This window comes from Fukomys damarensis, unplaced genomic scaffold (genome assembly GCF_012274545.1).
Source record: "Fukomys damarensis isolate Sample0158 unplaced genomic scaffold, DMR_v1.0_HiC HiC_scaffold_21, whole genome shotgun sequence".
NCBI lineage: Eukaryota > Metazoa > Chordata > Mammalia > Rodentia > Bathyergidae > Fukomys > Fukomys damarensis.
In genome coordinates, this window is record NW_022900933.1 from 21,243,733 (window position 1) to 21,263,935 (window position 20,203).

General features: G+C 37.5%; 1 protein-coding gene across 36 annotated transcripts in view; it reads left to right on the plus strand.

The window, feature by feature from the left end:
- The window catches only part of Nrxn3 (neurexin 3), a 1,525,607-nt gene that overhangs the window by 1,379,835 nt on the left and 125,569 nt on the right, over positions 1–20,203 (plus strand). For all 36 annotated transcript variants that reach the window (XR_004518320.1, XR_004518321.1, XM_033766713.1 and 33 more), the window contains one exon: positions 4,867–5,174. Coding sequence is in view for 34 of the 36 variants with exons in the window: in XM_033766713.1 (XP_033622604.1) it covers positions 4,867–5,174 (308 nt within the window). In the remaining 2 variants the exon portion in view is untranslated. The remainder of the gene's footprint in view (positions 1–4,866; positions 5,175–20,203) is intronic.

Here is a 20,203-nt window from a genome sequence, read left to right on the forward strand (position 1 = left end):
AAAAAAAAAAAAAAAAAAAAAAAAATCATAGACTGACTTGAAACGTAAACTGATTAAAACAAATGTTATAAAGGAAGCAATGTGTTGTAACATTTGTTTTTAAGAAAAGAATGAGAAAGGTGACTTTTGCCTTCAAATTCAAACCCTAGAGGCAAAAGTGTGTTTTTTTTTTATGAGATTAATTGCATCCTAGTTCCTGACTGAATCTAAAAGAAAACAAACTTATTTTACACTTTGGTTGCATGATGCCTTTGTGTATTTGATGTTTTATGCAACAAACATGTAAGTGGTGAAGACAATGAGTTGGAAGGGGAAAGGCTCATGAAAGGCAAAACAGTTTCTGATATGCTCAATGAAACAACCACTCTTATTACAAGAGGGCATCGGTTACAACTCGTTAGAATTTTCTGTGTGGCTTCAGTTGGTTATGAGATAAACTACTATTTTTTTATTGAAGACAATCTCTATGTCTCGAAAGCTATACATTCTGCTCTTTCTTGAGACAGTATAAGCTACTCTTGTCTTGAAAACCTTAAGTGAGCCCTTAAAGTTTGTAGAGATTTGATTGCATTACAGATGAGGAGGAATTTGGGGTATTTCTTACTAAATAAAGAACCACTGCAATTCTAAGTTAGGTGAAGACATTCAGACCTTTAAACACAGAAAATCCTCACCAAGTCTTAACTGTTTGCCCTGTTTTCAACATATGCGATCTAATTAAAAATAAATTAAGAATAACTCTAAAAAGCAAATAATTCTGTTTAGTAACCATCAGCTCATAAAGTCCCTTTAACATTAAACACAATGATTGCCTCACTTTTAAAAAGGAAAAGAAAACTAGATGCATGTCTGAGTCTCATGTGCCTGAGAGAACTTTTTTGTTTCTTTCAATTTTATGTTAAAGATATTTTATTTTACTCCATTGCCTTTTGAAGTCTAAGTTGAATAGCATGCCAGGCATTTTCATTTGTATCAACCATTATAAAGTATTGGTAGGCTTTAGCTTTCCTTATGCTAGCATTGTTATGAATTAGCTTTTGGATAGAAGGATGTTTTCAAATGCCTAAGTTGAGGTGGGAGAGGGGAGTTTGGGGAGGGATGGAGGGAGGCATCCTAGTTTCTTCATCTAATATGTGTCATATAATATTAAAAAGAATCATTAGCAAACTGTCCAATTTTCTTCTACATTGTTTTCACTGAATTCTATTTTCTGTAATTTGGGTGAGTAACATCTATTTATTCTATTGCTTTACCTCTTCCTCTGCCTAGCTATCTTTCCCATCAAAAGTCATGGAAAATATGCACTGAGAGATCTTGTGACAGTGAATATAAAGGGTGGCGACAGAAAGATGATTAGACAGACGCACTAGGAAGTACTTGGAATGCCTCTTGGAGTTATTTTTGTCACTGGAGAAGAGAGCTAGGTGATAGCATTCCCAAGTCTGTTTGCTGGCTCTGTCTACTATTGATTGACTTTCTGACCTTAGACAATCCACTTAACCTCTTTATGTCTCAGGTTTCCCATCTGAGGAGAGGAGAAATTATACTGCCAGTTCCCCAAGGGTATTCTGAGGTTTAATTAATTAGTCTTTGTGCAACACTGACTAGAGACGTGCAAAGATTTAATTTAAGCATATGTGAACTTAATGTCCAAATGAGGTAACAATTAAGGATTTCCAAGAGGACAAACAACTAAAACAAAACTACTACAAACCCTATACTGGTGTCCCCCCACAAAACCAAAAAAAAAACCAAAATAACAACTAACCAACCAACCAAATGAACAAAAACCTTCATATTATTCCTGAAAGCATGATTCTCAGACTGAGAAATCTATGTATGTCACACACACACACACACACACACACACAGATATATTTATATTTATAATGCTCACTTATTTTAAAAATATTATTGAAGATAAGAACTAATGAGAATACTGAGGGAATGAGAACAAACACAGCACTAATGAGAATAAATAAATATGGCATTGATTTTGAGAAATTTTGGGCAAACCCTGAAAAGGGAGACTTTCTGAAGTTTATCTTTCATATCCCATATAGAGAGGGCAGTGCCCATTCTCGTGCTTAGCTGAGAAAGATGAGTCACTCAGAGGAGAAGGCAGGAGAATGAATATGTTTTATATTTCCTTTAGGATTGCTATCTTTGCTTTTAGCTACCTAACCCAATGTACAGAGTATTAGGTGCAAATTTTCAAGCAAAAGAAAAGCAAATCTAGCTGGAAGTACATCATAAAGCAAAAAAGCAGATAGAACCCCAAGCACTTTCTATGACATGATGGGAAATTGAACAGACAACTCTTTCCCTGTCTCACCCTGCCAGTTTCATTTGCAAGAAGTGATTAGTCAGAATCTCTCTGGGAAAGCAGTGGTAACCAGGGATGAAGCAGCAGTTTAATATTATAGCCCCTGAACATGTCTTGCTTCTCCTAATGCCTGGGTCGGTTTCCAGCGAGCAAAGACCACTTTATGGAGTGAACTATATCATTTCCAGCTAGTGCAATTCAGCTTTAAATTTCAATTTTCTCTGGCCCTCTTTTCATTTTCAAGCATTAGCATAATAAATATTTCCTAGAAAGTAAGATGAAAACCATTATAGAAGTTATCATCATGAAGTACTCTCAAGAATATTAGATTATAAAAGCTTCTACCTGTAATCAAGATTATGCAACCACTTGCTAGCCAGCAGTGCTGGATTATATACAAATAACAAAAAATGGGTAAATGTTATGAATGGACAATGGTTGTGGGTATGAAAGACATGCCTGGGCCCTGGGGCTGTCTAGTGTAAGATATTGAACTTTCACCCTTGAAATATCTAATTATGCACCTTCTTCTAACTTCTGTTACATACTCCAATGCCTATGTTGAAGCAGTATTTCTTCACCACTTCAGTTATACCACTTTTTATGTAGAAAGCTAAGAAACCACAGAAAAAGTTGTCAAAATGAGCAAACTGTGTTACTGGACATTTAACTTTGGTTCCATCTGTGTGATGAGGACAGAGGCCGAAGGGCAGACAACTATGCATATAACAGGACCCTGAAGGAATTGGTGCAAAAACAATGGAAATCTATTCCATCTGATTTGATTGCACCCTTGGGATCTGGATAATTCTGTTATCACTAAGGCCAGCAGATCCCTTTTCTATGCATTAGAGATTATTGTAAAGAGCAGATCATTTTGACTGTAACAAAATTTACTAGTTAATTCCTTAAGTCTCCATATAGGTGTTATTTATACATTCTTTTTGAGTAATAAATCCTGAAAAGTTAAAGTGACAGTTGGCTAAAGAGTTCCCTCTGAACAGACACAGTTTCCCTTCTCTGCTGCTTTAATTTCTCCCACCAGTGTACACTGAGGAAGAACTATACACTATGTAGCTTCCACACTATACACCAGAGCTTTAAGGAAAGCTAAGCATTTTCATAGCCTTGAAAGTGGTGTAATAGGGGTGGAGAATAAGGGCCCAAAGGGCATCATATACCTCTGCTCATTAAATCAGAGATTGTAGAGCAAACACTTCAGTCTCCTAATGTCTGTCCACTTTTAATAATCAGGCAAGAATAAAACAAAGTTGTTTTGAGTTTTCTTATAGCTGACATAATCCAGTGATTAGGTTCAGGATGAATGGAGTTTTGTTTGATCACTACATGAAGTGAAGAAAGACTCAGAAGGGATATGACTTACTTCGAATACTGTCTGTTTTCCCTTTCCAGGAAAAGCATAAGGGAGTAATCTAAAGAAATATCACTAAAGAAAGCCTTAGCATGTCACTTCCATGATGAACTAAAATGAAATTTAAGAATCTTTTTAATTTTTTTCTGGGAAGGATCTAACTTCACATAGGCTTTAAAAAATAAGAAATAGTTGGGAGTAAGATTAATCGCTTCACTATTCTAAACTATTTTCTGCCATGATTTTATTCTGCTAGTATTCAATCTACAGAAGTATAAATGGCCCCTCATGACAACTCCAAATAGAGTGAACTACTGATTTTCTTCAACTTGTTAATGTAGCTCTATATAATTTAAGGAGATTCTTATGTTGCTTTCTTCATTAGAATCTCCCTTCTTCTAAAAATATTACCAATTCTGAGTGACATATTTCCTACCTTCCTAATTCCATTCCAACAGTTTGATTAATGCTGACTTATTTTCTACTACAGAGTATAGTTTAGTTATATGATCATAACCTCTTGCCTCCAAAAAAGGTAGTTATAGGAATTTATCTGTCATGATATTGTTAAACAATAAATATAGGTAGAATATTACTTACTATGAAGATGTAGGAAATTATTATTTTGGTGACTACAATGTTTATAAGTGTGCAATAAATCCTAGTCTTTAATATGAAATTTAATTTCAATTAATATAATTTAATTATCTTTTCTATTCTTAAAATTAAGTGGTCTTAATCACCTCACTGAGTATTTGTTTGTCACATATAATTTCTTTCAGTTGCTATTATTAAATTTGTAGTTTAAAAAGTCAAAGCAGTAAGCATCAGTGATTTATTCTGGTCATTATTTATTTGGATATTTCTGTCATCCATAATGACATATAAAAGAATACCACAACAGCTTTCATCATTGAAACAAGATTTCTTCTTCCCAAGAGGAAAAAAGAAGGACTTCATTATTCAGGTTATTTAGGATTTTCAGCTAGACAGTGGAAGAGATAATGATATGTTACTTGCCAATATCAGTGTTGAGATTTTGTTGTCTATCTCTCCCCTTTCAAATGCTCAAGGACATCTGCTTTGATGCCTGGTCCATTCAGACCGGGTAAGGCAAGGAGGGGAAAATGTATGGAAATAATAATATTTCCTCCACCCAACCCACTAGGCCGGCAGCTAACCATCTTCAACACCCAGGCGCAAATAGCCATTGGAGGAAAGGACAAAGGACGCCTCTTTCAAGGCCAGCTCTCTGGGCTCTATTATGATGGCCTGAAGGTACTCAACATGGCAGCTGAGAACAATCCTAACATTAAAATCAATGGAAGTGTCCGGCTGGTGGGAGAAGTCCCATCCATCTTGGGAACCACACAGACCACCTCCATGCCACCAGAAATGTCTACGACTGTTATGGAAACCACCACTACAATGGCTACTACTACAACTCGCAAAAACCGCTCTACAGCCAGCATTCAGGTAAGCCTTTTACTAAGAATTAATTGCTTCTGAATTTCTGACTTTAAAACGTAACAATCACGGTCAGCGTTGTATGTAATTAAATAATTGGTATTGCTATGTTTATGGGAAGGTCATCTGACAAAGCTCATAGTAATAAGACCCAGGAGTGGAGACAGTTATAAGAATCTTGTGGTGCTTGCGGTTATGATTTGTATCATATTTGTCACTGAGATGTTTAAGCTGTTATTCAAAATGAACTGCACTTTTCCTATGAAATCCTCTCTCATTTTATTACTGTTTATTTTCAAATAGCAGAAAGGGAAAGAGGGAAAGGAAATTTTGTTGTCCTAAGAAAGACTGTGTCCAGTTCAGTTCTATTCACATCCTCCAGATGGCTTTGTTGGAATATGAGGCCAATGGATGCTATTAAACCAAGTGCAGTTGAAGCTAGAAGTTTAAGTTATCCTTGTAAAATGTAGTCTTTGTGTCTCATATTAAGTCTTGATTAACCATTCATCATTTTGGGGGTCCATTTGGTTTCCCTTATGTTTGACCAAGATACTAATTACCTTAGGAAAAATGAAGAGTTGAATTTAGCTAGAAATGAAGTCCTTAGTTTTATGGTAAGGCTTTCGTTTTTCCACTTTAAAGTAATTATATCCAAACTAGAGCTTAATACTTTGCTGACTCCCTTGGCATTTCATAAATCTAGTTAGTAGGGAATAGGAGGTTAATCGAGTTATTAGCCTTAAAGTCTCTGGCATAAAATAAGACCCTGAAATTGCTTGTGGAAAAATTGCCCCTAGCCTAGTTAGTGCTTGTAATAAATTCAGTAGATCAGTACTTGTCCCTTCTGCTTTCCAACATTAAGATTTACCCACCACTGGGTGTGGTCGTGAAGTCCTGTAACCCCAGCACTTTGAAGGCCGAGGCAGGAGGATCACTGTAAGTTTGAGGCCAGCCTGGGTTACACAGTGAGTTCAAGCATAGCCTTAAACCTGTCTCAGATTAATAAATAATAAAAAAAAAATAAGACATTACTCAGGAACTCAGTTGAGTCTTGGACATCATCCTTCTGTTGATTCCAGTGTACACTGTAAATTTAAAGTCAATAATCAGTTAAGCCTTCCATGTGTTCCCACTTTTCTAAACTAAGTTTATGTGAGTTAAGTAGAGGCAAATGTATCATCTTCCTTTTCCTTCTTCTTTGAGCAGAAGTCCAGAAGCCTTCTTATCATAACTCCATAAGAACAATTTAAAACAGTGGCAATAATGTGATCAGCCAATTTTATGTGTTTTCCAAAGGCTGCCAAGAAGCTGGCTAGCATAACAGTCTTATAATCACAGGTTCTATTCTATGCATACCTACACACAATCAAAAGAAAAAGTGCTACTGTGTTAATATTAAAGCAATAACTCCTGACACCTCACTCCTCTCACTGAAAAGAAGATAAAAGGCAATATATATTTCTATTATGACTCTCTATAGCTCAAGAGTAGATTTGTTTATTGATGATGAAAGGCTAGTTCTGTTTGCACAGGTCTTGGCAGACTTGTTTTGTTTCTGTCAGAATGTATTCTGCTAACTCTGTGGGAAACAGAGGAGCAAATGGCTTTTTTCTCGTTGGAATGGCTAATCCTGTAGTCCTTTTTAAAGCCAAATTTTCACTGACTGTGGGAGAATTTAATGTTACACAGAGATTCGGGGGCTAAGCCATGGTAATTCTCAGCTTGTGGCTTTCCCTCCCACAGCAAGTACATATATGGGAGCTGACTGGGTGAATTCCTAAACTCCTTCTACAAACTAAAAAAATCCAGGGCTTCTAGAGAAGACTGGATTTCAAGGGACAGAATCTTTCCAATGATCATAACTCTAAACCTCATAGAACCTGTGTTCTCTTAGAGGAAGTAGATCTCTGGGACTGCCCTTTGTTACAACTCTTCTCTAGAGTGTATTTCTTTTCCTTTGAGGCCAGTAGTAATTGGATTAAATCTACATGCTTTTCCTTTTACTTCTATCAAGGCTATAAAAATGAATTGCAAATATGTTGACCCTCTTTGTTTTTAAGGGCGTGTAAATACATAATCTTGGAGGAAAGCCAAAGCCTTGCAAAAGTGAATAGACTAGAATGAGAGATAAAAATGCCCCATGTTTTTTTGTAAAGACAACCGATAGGAAGTAACGCTATGCCAAGGGTTTGGGGCTGTTTTGTTTTTATTAACTACCCATATGAACTCTGCCCTATGTCCCACAAAAACTTGAACAACTAATCTCAAAGACTATACTGGTTTCAAGTACACTTTACAGACCACATTAAGCCTAAGTTAGGACAGAGGACACAGCAACCCTTGCACTCTGTCCAAAGTTTAGCTCAAGTCCTGGACCCTGGAGACTTGGGATGAAGAAGGTGAAGGCCCTGGAGTTTCAACACATCTCTATGATCTAGATCATTTTCTTGGATGAAGAACATTCACAGAGCTTTGATCTCCGGGAGCTATTTCAGAAAGAAAATAAAAACATGCAGGAAAGATTGGATTTCATATTTGCCAGGGCCATCTTTCATTTTTTCATCTACGTGTGAAATCATACATAGAACATTTTCCAAATGATACTCTTGATAATATTATTAAAGCAAAGTGCCTTAAATTGAGACTGTTCTTGGAGGGAAAAAAACATGAGCTCACAAGTATAAAAACCCAGCTATTCAAAATCTACTGGTTCTACCTAAAGCATGAGCCAAGAAAGCATCATTGGAGGAGTTTATTTCAGGTGGACTTCTACTTGTGTTGATTTCAGATCAAAGGAAAACTGCAAAGTGCTTTTAGAGTTGCTCTGACTGTGTGTGAACATGAAAAAATAGTTTTTGAGTGAACTGAGATAGCTTTACAATGCTCTAGTCTCCTGGAAGAAATTGGTGCTTTGATCTTTCTGATATTCCAGTGTGTTACAGACATGAGTGTAGAACCACTTTTGAATGACATGGATTATATTAAATTACTCACAGCTATTGTGCCCAAGCAGCGGAACTTGAACCTGTATTAAGAAAAATGCCTAAAGTACTCCAAATTTAAAAAAATTAAGGTACTTACTGAGAAACTAAGTGTGTGTGTGTGTGTGTGTGATAAATCTCAAATGAAGATCTCATACTTAGTAGTACTTAGTAAACAGGTATCAAATAAATCATAATACAGGATAGGCTTTAATTCCTACCTTATAGTCATTTAACAACTGGAAGTTAATAGCTGGGGACAGTATCAGGGTGCTTTGGACATTTTTTTTTCCTAGTGGTAAGGCTATAGCTTAGTGATTTTTTTGTGTGCACTAGGAAAAAGATAGCCTAGTTTTAAAATCTAGTTCATTCTCATATTATCTAGGTGACCCTGGTAACTATTGCTGAGAAACATACTTGCCCATAACTTGGTGGCTTAAAATAACTACTCATTAGATCTCACAAGTTAACAGATCAGAACAATGGGAAGAGTTCATTACAACAATTTCTCTTTCCTCAGTGGAGTGATTGGGGTTATTCAGTGGCAGCTCTGGTCTGATGGGTTTGGCTTTCTTCACATACTTCATGCCTGAGCTGGTTAATGGGAAAGATTAGACTCAACTGGAGTATTTTCCCTCTTCATGTGATCTCCAGGATTCTCCCTGTATTCCCTTTAACAGAATAGTTGGATAAACTTCAGGGAGTCTCAGAACTTCCAGGGAGAGTGTCTCAAGGCAAGAAAACACATGGCGCCAATTTTCTATATACTCTATGTATTCTGTTGGTCTAAGATTCCAGGGCTTTCACTCCTCCAAGAGAGATGATGGGAACTTCATTTCTCCACAGGACAAGCAGTAAGAATTTGCAACCAACCTGAGCTGACCACATGGCACAGTGGGGGAAGGAAGGGAAGTTCCTAGCCATGACCGATACTACTCTAAGGATAACTGAGCTAATATAAGTAAAATGCTCAAAGCAAGTATACCATATAGAGTAAGATTATAGATATTTTAGTCATTATAAGAATATACCTTAGAAAAAAGAATATACCTCTTGACCATAGTAGCAATAGTTTAGATTAATACTAAGAATTTTCAAAGAGATAGGAAATTATAGGAGGTCTGGGGTTGAATTTAATTCTCATAAATCAAAATAATTTGTGATAGTGAGACTGGATGAATTTCTCCAATGTCTCATTACCCATCTTGAAGTTTTTCTCTTACTTTTAAGAGTTCTGTGAGCCTCGAGAAATAGGTTTGGTTATGAAGTTTATCTTTTTACCCTTATTTTGAGGATTACAAAGAAAAGGAATCAAAATCCCTTGCCATTCTTGTGTTTATAACCTGTGGAAGGCAAAAGGTCTGGACATTAACTATCACTGTGAGACAGTGATTTGCAGATGACTGTGTGGATTAGGGATGATGGGTTGTGTAGAGAATGAGTTCAATGGGAGGGGTATACAAAGGAACAAATTCCACTTGGTCAGATGTCAATAACTGCACTGTAAAAGTCAGAGCTGATCATTCCTGGGAGAGCATGCCAAGACCAGTTAGAAAGAAGAGTATATATGTGCAATTTGTGGGAGACAAGGGTCCAGATTTTGAGAGCCTTAGCCTGAAACTCATCTTGATGGGAGTTGTGGGGGCAGAGCAGTGTATAGGATAGGATTCCCTGTGGGTCTTACCACTAGGAACACTCCAGTATGGGCATTTTACTACAGGTGACTTCAATGTGGGTGGGTAACTATAATGACATTGGTACATCAGCGTCTAACACAGGAAGCTTCAACTCATTCTCCACCCAGAATTCTCAGTCCTCATTCAGAATAAGAAGTAAAAAGTGAGGAACAAGAAGCTTTTACAATTAACTTTCACCTATACAACCAAAATGTTTCCACAAGACAGTAAAGGACCACAAGGAAATAGCTCCAAGAACAATGTGCATTCTCTTATCTTTGGCCTTCAGTCTGAGTTGTTAGTAGCAAAGAGAAAAGAGAGTTCAGTGTGTTCTGTGCAAATCACCCTTTGGAATTGTTTGTAAGCTATGAGTAGGATACAGAACATGACCCACTTTTTCGATACTGGGCATTGGCAAAGTCACCTTGACATTGGCCAGTGCTCTATAGCACCAGAAAATTGCCAGAAAATCACAATGCTCATCCTGAACTGAAACTATCCTAATAAGCAGGAGAAATGAAAGACTAAGGTTTGTGAGATTTCATTTTCAGCTCAAGCTTCACAAATGCAGTAGTGGAATATAAACTACTTTCAAAACTTTCAGAAGGAAACAGCAATATTTTAGGTTTTGTAATAAAACCTACATGGAAAGCCCTCTTTGGCTTTTCAATTTTAAGCTGAGGACCCTAAGAAACATATGAGCCTTGATACTGAAGATTGCAAAATGAAACAAAGCAAAAGCTTGCAAAGGTAAAGTGTGCTCTGGATAGAATCCCGGCATGAAGAGCGGTGCAATTTAGCATCAGAATTTCTGAACTGGACACCTGATTCTTACTTATGTGTACATCTCTTAGCAGGTTGATTAGTCTCTCTAAGCTTCAGTGTCATTACCTGTGAAAAGATCATAATGTAATTTTCCCTATGGGCTTGCTGTGCATGGAAGTGTGACATGGAAAGCAACTCAGAAGCTTTCAGTGGAAAGTTTCACATTGAGAAAACAGTTCAAGCTAAGAGATTCAGAACCGACAGATTCTCATAGAGTTTAGCCTTCCTTGAAGGGTTGGTAAGCACAATAAGAGCAATTTTGTCTACACTCACACAAACCCACAATGACATAGGAGGGTCCTAGATTAAATCAGAGTCCTCAACTCGTCAAAGAAAAGAGTTTTCTATGGGAGACTCATATTCTGGAAGTGGCTTTGCAGAACAGTTACAACAACAGTTACAACAGTTACAATATGCTATAGAATACTAGTATTAGACTGAAGTGAATGATACCATCATTTTCGTAGGTCAGAATGATCAAATGTGAATGTCTCTCATATTTACAGCATATTGTTATAAAAGGCATATCAGGAACTAGGTTAGAACACCATTTTTTCCCAGGTTCCTTGAATAGTTAGTCTGCCTTTGGAACATGAAACAAATCTATCTTATTTCAAGTATCATGCTGTAACAGGGTATAGATCCTCTTACATCAAGAGTAGTCATCTTACCCAGAGAATTCTCTCTTCTGGGCCCCTCTACCTTATCCCCGATATCACCCACTTGAACGAAGTGAGTCAGGGAATCCATGCAGTTTTCACTCCCTTGCTTTCACCACTCAACAACAGAGCCTCCAGGGGAAGTTTATTTTAGGATCAGGACTCAACTAATATTGATTAACAGCCTTACATAATGTGCGGCTCCAGGGCTCCTTCCTTTCCTGCCAACCCTCATAACTGGAGAAGGCACTGAAGATTTGTCAGTCTAATTAGACTTTCAAAGCGAGCCAAGAAATGCTTTCTGTCATCTCCTCACCCTCACACAGGTATTTTCTTTTCTCCTCTCAGAGAACAATTTTGGGAGAAGGAAATTGGACTTTAACTTACTTGTTGTTTGGTGAACCTCTCTAGTGACATTTCTTTCTAGAATTGCCTAGTTCTTGTGAAGAAAAAGAAAAGCCAGACAGGTTTGTCTTCCTCTTAAAGAATTGTATGTTTGCAGTAGGAATAGACCAGGCCAATAAAGAGAATAGACGGTAATCTCCTCAGACCGCTTCTAATACCCTAATTTGTATGAATGGGACAAGCATTTCTCAGAATTATGTGTAGTCATTTAAAGGGACTGTGGGGAAGGTACAGATGGCAAACAGGTTGGAAGTCTGCCAGTGCCCAGAGGAGGGACAGAGATGCCTCTCTAGTTAGGCTGGAATAGTAGTGGGATAGAATTTGCACCAGCGCCATTGATAAAGTACTGAATCTTACTTCAGCACACCTGAATAGCTGGGAGAGAAGTGAGCTCAGTTCTTGGCTACCCACGTGCAGCCATTCTCAAATGTTTTTTAATGCTGAAATTAGCTTTGTTTTTCCAATCACCCAAGACACCACTCAGCCGTGTCCAAAGCCAACAAAACCAAAGTCTTTACAATGTGACCTCTGGATCTTCTCCCTGACCATATTTCCTAGTACTATGCTCCATTTACACAGACCTTGGTCCTGCTTGAGCATGGGGCCAGAACAAGGGAGGAATAAGTGAGGCTGTCACAGGGTTAGGTCACTTCTTTATTTAAAATGATAATTTTTGAAATAAATGTTTTCTTTATTAATGTTGATGTTAAAATACTGCAGTAAAATATTCCTTATCTTGAATATGCCTTTAGGGCAACTTTCAGTTGTGCACCTTAAATAAATATTCTGCTTGCTCCATTGCCTTGACCTTCCTTGGACATGTCCAGCACACCTGTGTCTTCTCTCTACCTTTGGCCTCTGCTACAAACAGCTCTTCCCAGCTACTCAAGTGACTCACATTCTCTGCTCTTCCAGTGGTGCCTGCCATAGCACCTTGCAGAGAAGGCCTGTCTGTCACCCTCTGCCCCTTTGTTATCTCCAGAGCAGTTATTACTGCCTGATATCACACCACATATTTATTATCTCTGATCAAGGGTCAGCTCTAGGATGACAAGATCTTTGTTGTGAGCACCGTAACATACAGTGCATGGAATAGAACTTAGCATAGGCTACAGACGATATTGGCTGAAGGCACCACTCTCCAGCACCTCCTAAGGGAGTGTGTATGTCTTGCAATATTTGTAGCCTGGAGCCCCCTTCTTCCTCTTGGCTCCTTCCTTTGTGGCTCTTCAGTGGGAACGATCACCCCTGGTTTTGCTTCTCTTGAGTCCTTGCCTTAAAAATAAGGCATTCCAGGGACAGAGGAAAACTGAGGCAGGAGGATCAAAAGTTCAAGTCCTGCCTGAGTAAATGAGTGAGAATTTAATCTCAAAATACAAATAGATAGATTAGATAGATAGATAGATAGATAGATAGATAGATAGATAGACAGACAGACAGACAGACAGACCAACTATGTGGTGCAATGGTAGAAAGTCCCTGGATTCAAGCCCCCAAACATCCCACTCCCCCCAAAAGTGAAATCTCAGAGATATCTTACTTTCTCTAGTTCTCTAGTTCTGGAGTTCTGGCAAGATTGTTCTCTTTGGCTTCTGATCTTGACTCATCTTTCTATAGGACTTAGTAGCCAAGTCCATGTTTTAGTAAGGGCTAGTCTAAGAACTAGTAAAAGCACACATAGTTTTCTTTTCTTTTTTAGTAGGCAAATTTATGGGGAATAGAAATGGTAAATAAGAAAAGGGAGTAGAAATAGCTCCTGAGAGACAGGAGGGGTCCTGAAAGGTGGTCAACTAACCTACTTTTCTGAGAAAGTTTTATAGAGCAAAGTCATGAGGGGTGGATACAATGTGGGTCAAATTATAATCAACCAATACAGTTACAATACAGATACTTAGCTAATATTGATCCAGTAGTAGAAGCAAGGGCATATGGATGGCATTAGAAAGTTGTCAAACAATCTATAGTCTTGTTCTTGTCTTTGGTTTTAGTTTTAGTAGTCTTAGTAATCTTAGGTGGGAGAAGATGACCAATCTCTAATGAATTAATGACTTCTTTATATATATGGGAAATCTGAAATCTCAAAAGGCTAGTACCAGTAATCTCCAGCTTCCTTAGGGAAGCATGTAAATTTGGCCATTGTGACTTTAATCTTCAGATGTTCCTCCAGCCAGTGTTTGATGTGCTCTCGTCTTCTGCACTGACTCCCTTCCCAATCTATTCTCTTTATTCTTTTCTCAAATAACTTAACTCTAAAAAAAAAAAAAACTTAATTCTTAATTCCCTAGAAACCTGTCTTCAAATGTAGGCAAATACAAACTATTTTAATGCTGTACTGTTTCTAATTTTTTGGTATAAATGGAAAATGAACTGGAGGCTCTGTTTTACCTGATTTTATGTATATGGATAGCTGGTTGGACTCTCCTGCGTGCCTTCACACACCTCTCAGTCTTTATGGGATGAGTCTCACTGCCAAGACCCCACTTCCCAGAGCCCATTCTTGTTTTATGTAGTGGCAGATTATGCTATATAAGCACTATTTATTCTTGATCATGATTTAGCTGGCCCCATAGTTATCTGTTTTCTTCCTGATCTTTTGAAGTAACATAGATGAAGGATAATATGAAAAATGACTAGATCAATAGCAGGGACATTATGGAATTCATCACTCAACATCGAGGGCCTGCCACAAATTGGAGCTCAAAATCTTTTGTTGAGTTTATTGGTACATTCTAGGTATACAGTACAGTCACATTCATTATTGGGATCTTGTACTTTTACATGACAGGTCTGGGTTCTCATTTTTTCCCCTTGTCCCTACCCTCCCTTCACCCCCTCCGCCCTTCCCCATTTACAAACATTTTATTTCAATTTTTTTCATTTTCTCCTATTTTTTTCTTTCCCTTTTACCTTCCCCTACTTTCCCACTTTCCCTACACCTTTAGCCCTTTTCTTCCTATTTCACATGGTCAATTATCTCATTAGGATCTTATGTACTATTATAGTTTGTTCACATTAGAGAAACTATTCTGTATTTACACATATGTGTGACTTATTTATTTTACTTAGGAGTATATCCTCAATATGTATCCATTTTCCTATGGAAAATAGAAAAAATATTAAATGAATGAAAGTAATATAAGCAAATTCTCTATAGCAGGAAGAGACAGAGGAGGAAAGCCAATATGATTCATATTCGGGCTTCCAAGGAGCATTAGAATAAAGCATCCTGGTGTGAAGGAAAGATTTCACTGGGAGACGGAGCTCACAGATTGAGAAAAATCCATTTTTTTTTTCTGGTACTGGGGATCAAACTCAGGGCCTTGTGCTTGCAAGACAGTCGTAGTCTCACTGAGCTAAATCCCCAGCCCTGAGAAGTTGTTGAAACCATGACTCTAGGCAAATTGTTTTTACTGTGAGATTTTGGCTAAGATATTTTCTGGAGCTTGGTTTCCTCATCTGAAATGGGGGGATTATAGCACCACCTCCAAGGATAGGGTAAGTTAATATAAAATAAGGGCTTGAAAAGGTAGCACTCAATCATAGATTACTGTTACTGTTGCTATTTTAAGTGAGATTGCATCTATATCTTTTTTTATTATTATGATGTTGCTAATGAGCCTTTTACATGGACATTGGCTCCCTTTGGCCTCTGTTTTTTGTTCCTCAAAAAAGTTATTGGTAAATCATAATTGTCTCCGATATGTTTTTAGCAGTATCTTACATGGTGTCTTGCCTGCATAGTGACAGTTGAATGGATGAATAAAAATTAATAGAGGAATGAATGGAAAGGGAAAATTGAGAAAAGGAAAGATCACAGTGGAGAGAGAGAGAGAGATGCTCTATAATCATTGCTATAAGGACCATGTGCTCATTTCATGGATTGAATGGCTTGGGTTAAGAAAGGTCAATCGTTTTGATGTAATTAAAATAATACTTTCAATAAAGATTTTTTCCTATATTTCCCCTCTCTGCTTAAGCTGTTGGAAGTATCTTCACCATGAGCACGTCTATGGAAAAAATAATCTATTTAACAAATGTCTTTTTGAGTCATCAGAAGCAATGATTCTGGTTTAAATGAATGTCCAATAATTGTTTTTTTCTAAAAATGGATCTCTTATTTTCTATTTACATTTGGTGAGGAAATGATTTCAAGAGCAATAATTATTACTAGCCAGACTTCAAGATGGAGATTTCCATTCTGTCTTTGACAAGATGGTGGGACAGGCGGGATGTGCACTAGTACCTTTCTGGTGGGTGTTAAAATGACTGTAGAAATTAGAGATGAATGTACTGAGGCTGTTATGACAGACTTGCTTTTTGAATCCTTCTAATTAATGCCCTGGGTTGTCTGCAGAGCTGGTTCTTGTAGCTAAATGGAGAAGGAAAGTTCTCTCAGATTTTCTCATCATCCTGGGATAAAATGGCTGGGGAAATAATTGTGCACCACGCCATGTCTGTGATGCCTGGCAGTCGCAGAGGAAATTGTAAGATGGGAATTTGATTGACGCGTGTATACAGTATAACTTCCTCTATCTCTTATCCCATTTGACTGTGTATGCTGCCTGTGTGTACTTGTGTGCTTGTGTGTGCCATAGAGAGACAAAGGATGCTTGTGCATGTGTGCATGTATTACCAGCAGGAACGCTTATTAAACTTAACTGTGTTTAGATCACTGGGTGATTTTATTAAAGTGCAGGGTCTGATTCAGGTCTGGGGTAGTACCGAACGTCATGGATTTCTAAAAGGCTTCCAGGTGACTTAATTCATACAGCAGGTATGTGGACCTCACTTTTAGAGGAAGGGTCTGCTAAATATTTTTAGCTCCTTGCTGAGTGATTACAGCATCTGTTTACCTATCTCATCCAAATAATCTCCTCAAATTTAAGTCAGAAAATCTATGTACTCAAAGTATTACGTAAGTGAAAGAATGGATACTCATCCAAGGATTAGCAAAGAAAAATGTATCCTATCAGACAGTGCTTCTCCTGGTTCCAGATGCCCCCTTCTTGTCCCCTACTCTGCCGTACACCCCTGAGACAGGTGAAAAATAGAAGTAGAATTTAACTTGTCATAATATTTATCCCCCTTTCTGAGAGGTGACCTCTGATGAAAGCAGAAGGACATGAGTGATTTTAATCCACTGTAACAATGGGGAACCAGTCCTGACCATCTTGAGCAGCATAAATATATAAAATGACAGATTTTTCTGCTCTACCTCTCGACTTTCTCCTACCAGGTAGCGAGAGAGACACATATTCATGCAGCCACAACTCATACTATAATGCACAATCAAATTTTCACCCGACCTTTATCTTACAGTTGCTGTTACAATGATTAATACCCCACTGGCTGGGAAGGCATTCTGCTGAAGAAAGACAAGGAAAAGACAGACACATGAAATATATCTCTGAGGCCATTTCTCATTATTATTATTATTATTATTATTATCATTATTAGTTTCTTAATGCCCTATCTATCCTGTTAGAGAATGCTTGATCTATTGGCAAGGGGGAGGGGATGGCATTCGAAAATGGATTTCATGAGGGAGAAAGGAGCAAGGGCAAAGAGAGACATAGACAGTTTGGAGTAAAGAGAACTGACCGGGTTGACGTGTTTGTTGTTCTCAATTATTATAGGGGCTGTATGTTTGCTTTATTATTGTTATTTTTATTTTAAAGTTAAAAGCACTATGTGCCTCTATCTGTGTCTACTGTGGTTTAGGTTATTTTTCCTCCCTGTGGGCATTTATTTTTGCATGTATTCTTTGTCTTTATTGAGTCTTTGTCTACAAGAATCAATATGATATTACTTATGCAAATGTTATCCCTGACCACTTATGCAAAAGACAGAACAAAATAATTCCTTTGCTTTGCAGCTCTCTTAGTATTATTTCCTTCCTGTCTTGGTTGATTTCAAGCTTCTGAAAGAGCTACTTTTAAAATATATATATACAATTAGCTCTATAGACATTTTGTGCCACAGTGTCTGATTCTTTCCTGTTTCTCATACCCCCCAAAAAAGAAAGTGTGGTTGCTGAATTATTTCTGGCTCTGTGATTGAAGAGGAGGCCTGCATAGCAGTGGTCTAGGTTGGGACAATGGAGCAGTAAAAGGATAGCTATGGTGATGTGGCCATCTACTGATAAAATGGCAAATTCATTATCCTACACAGAGAACGCTATAATCTGATTTCAGAAATGTATTTCCAAAGTTGAGTATATAAGGACATGGAATTTATAGCTGAGGCACCAACATATAATTTCAATTTTAATTGGATTTTCAATTGAGGTAATAAATATCTAAGTTAACTGAGTAACTATCATAGGCCAGGTACTGTCCCAGATACATGGGGAATGTCAATAAATAAAACAGATGAAAGAAATGGCTCTTCCTGGGGCATATATCCCAGTCCAAAAATACTGAGTTCCTCATAAGCACCAGGTTTTGTGAAACAAAGAATGAAATAAAAACCTTTTTTGCTTTAACAGAACACACAATCTGGTAGTATTTGTAAATATTTTCTAAATATGAGTAGACTCACTTTTAGGCTCAGTTTTTGTTGTTTAGTTTACAAACACTTAACATGCTGATCTACAAATACAGTGCAAAAGTGGCAGCTATTGTTTCTTATTTACAGGTCAACTCCAAGAATAAGGTCTTTCATTTCTATTCCACAATGACCAATTTCAAATGTGAACAATATCTGGTTTGTCTAAAAAAGATGGCAATATTACAATGAGATGGCATTTGACACATATTTTGGTCTTAACTAATATTTACAATGGTTGTTGCAATTATCTTATTTTATTGGTTTGAAATTACATCTCATGGAAAATTTATACCAGAAAAAAAATCTCAGAGTGAGCCCCACGCAATCAAGTGAGAAGTGAACCAAACTGATCTTACATTCCAATTTCATCACTCAGCCCTATATGTGCAGGTAATTTGTACCTGAACAATAAGAATGAATTAATTTCATTTTTTAAAAAATTCATTAAGTCTAATGGTACATTTTAGGTATACAATATGATGATATTTGTATCTTGGTCCGTATTTTTTTTCCACATTCCCCTACCCTCCCTTCAACACCTCTACCCCTCCATATTTACAAAGACTTTTTTGTCTTTTCTTTTCTTTTTCCCTACCCCTCCCACTTTCCCTTCCCCTTCCCCTTTGGACCTTTTCTTCCTATTTCACATTATTATACATTTTGGTCCTCATTTACACTTTCAATTTCTCTAGCACTAAAACACAAAGGTGTCATTATTACTTCAGCTTCTAGAAGTGTTGATTAATGACTATTGGCTGAGTCTTCACTAAGAAATGCACTGACTAAAAAAGCCATCTTGCTCGAGGTTGAGCCTCTCCCTAGAAGTGGTCCCTTCCCAGAATGATGAGTAGAGAGCTGGAGGATGTATAAAGACAGTTCCTGTCCCCACATTGATAGCTGGGAAGGGCCTCTGAGTGAGAGGGGTCTCAATAGTTGGTGGGGTCAGTTGAAATCTCTGTTGTAGTTCAATAGAAATTTAACAAACTCTCTAAAAACTTTCTGTGCAGAAAACTGGGTGCTAGGGTCTCTTTCTTGAAGACCCAGCTTAACGTAGTATCATGAGGTCTGGAGGTACTCAAGGAAACATCGGAATAGAAGTCTCTCCATCATGTCCTGCAGTCTTTTTTTATATGTACAACTCTCTTCCATGCTTTTTCAGAATATTTTTTCTCCGTATATCTAACATAAACTTCTGGTGGGAAGGGTACTGCGGATTAAACCCAGGGCCTAATTCATACTAGGCAACTGCTTGTCCATTGAGCTATATCCTCAGTCTTCTTTAAATTTTATTTTGAGAAGTGGCCTTGCTAACTTGCTCCGCCTAACCTCAAAAGTATAGTCCTTGCTTCTTGATCTCCCTAGTAGTGAAGAGCACTACCATATCTGGTTAATACAAATGCTCATATTTCTATTTCTTGAATTTTTCAGCTCTGCAGATTTATTGATTACTTCTGAGTTTGGAAGAAAAGGACTGAGGTTTCTCAGTGCTAAACTTTTATTCCCAACGCTGTCCGTCTCCCTCCCTCTCTCCAGTTTTCTGAGAAAAACAATCACATTGTGACTGAGTTAGTGTTAGGAGTTAACAATTATTATGACTTCATAATTATCATTTATTGAGAATAAAATCCTATATGAACTGATTTTTTTCCATAAATATTCACTGTGTAGACAGAATGTGCCCGGCAACGTTTAGGAACTGAGTAGCAGCAGTGAAAAATAAAAAAGAGTACGTACTTGGCTGCAACATAATGTTCTGCTTTTATGATTATACTTTTTTCCTTCTGAAACTCTTTGTTAAAACATTCCTCATCATCTCATTAGCTTGTTTTCCTAACTATCTATCAGTGTTACTGATAGCTGCATGAGTCCTCTCAGGATAAACACAGAAGTAGCCTATCTTTTCACATTTTTCCCCCCAGAGATCTCCCTGCTGCTGTCCTCTT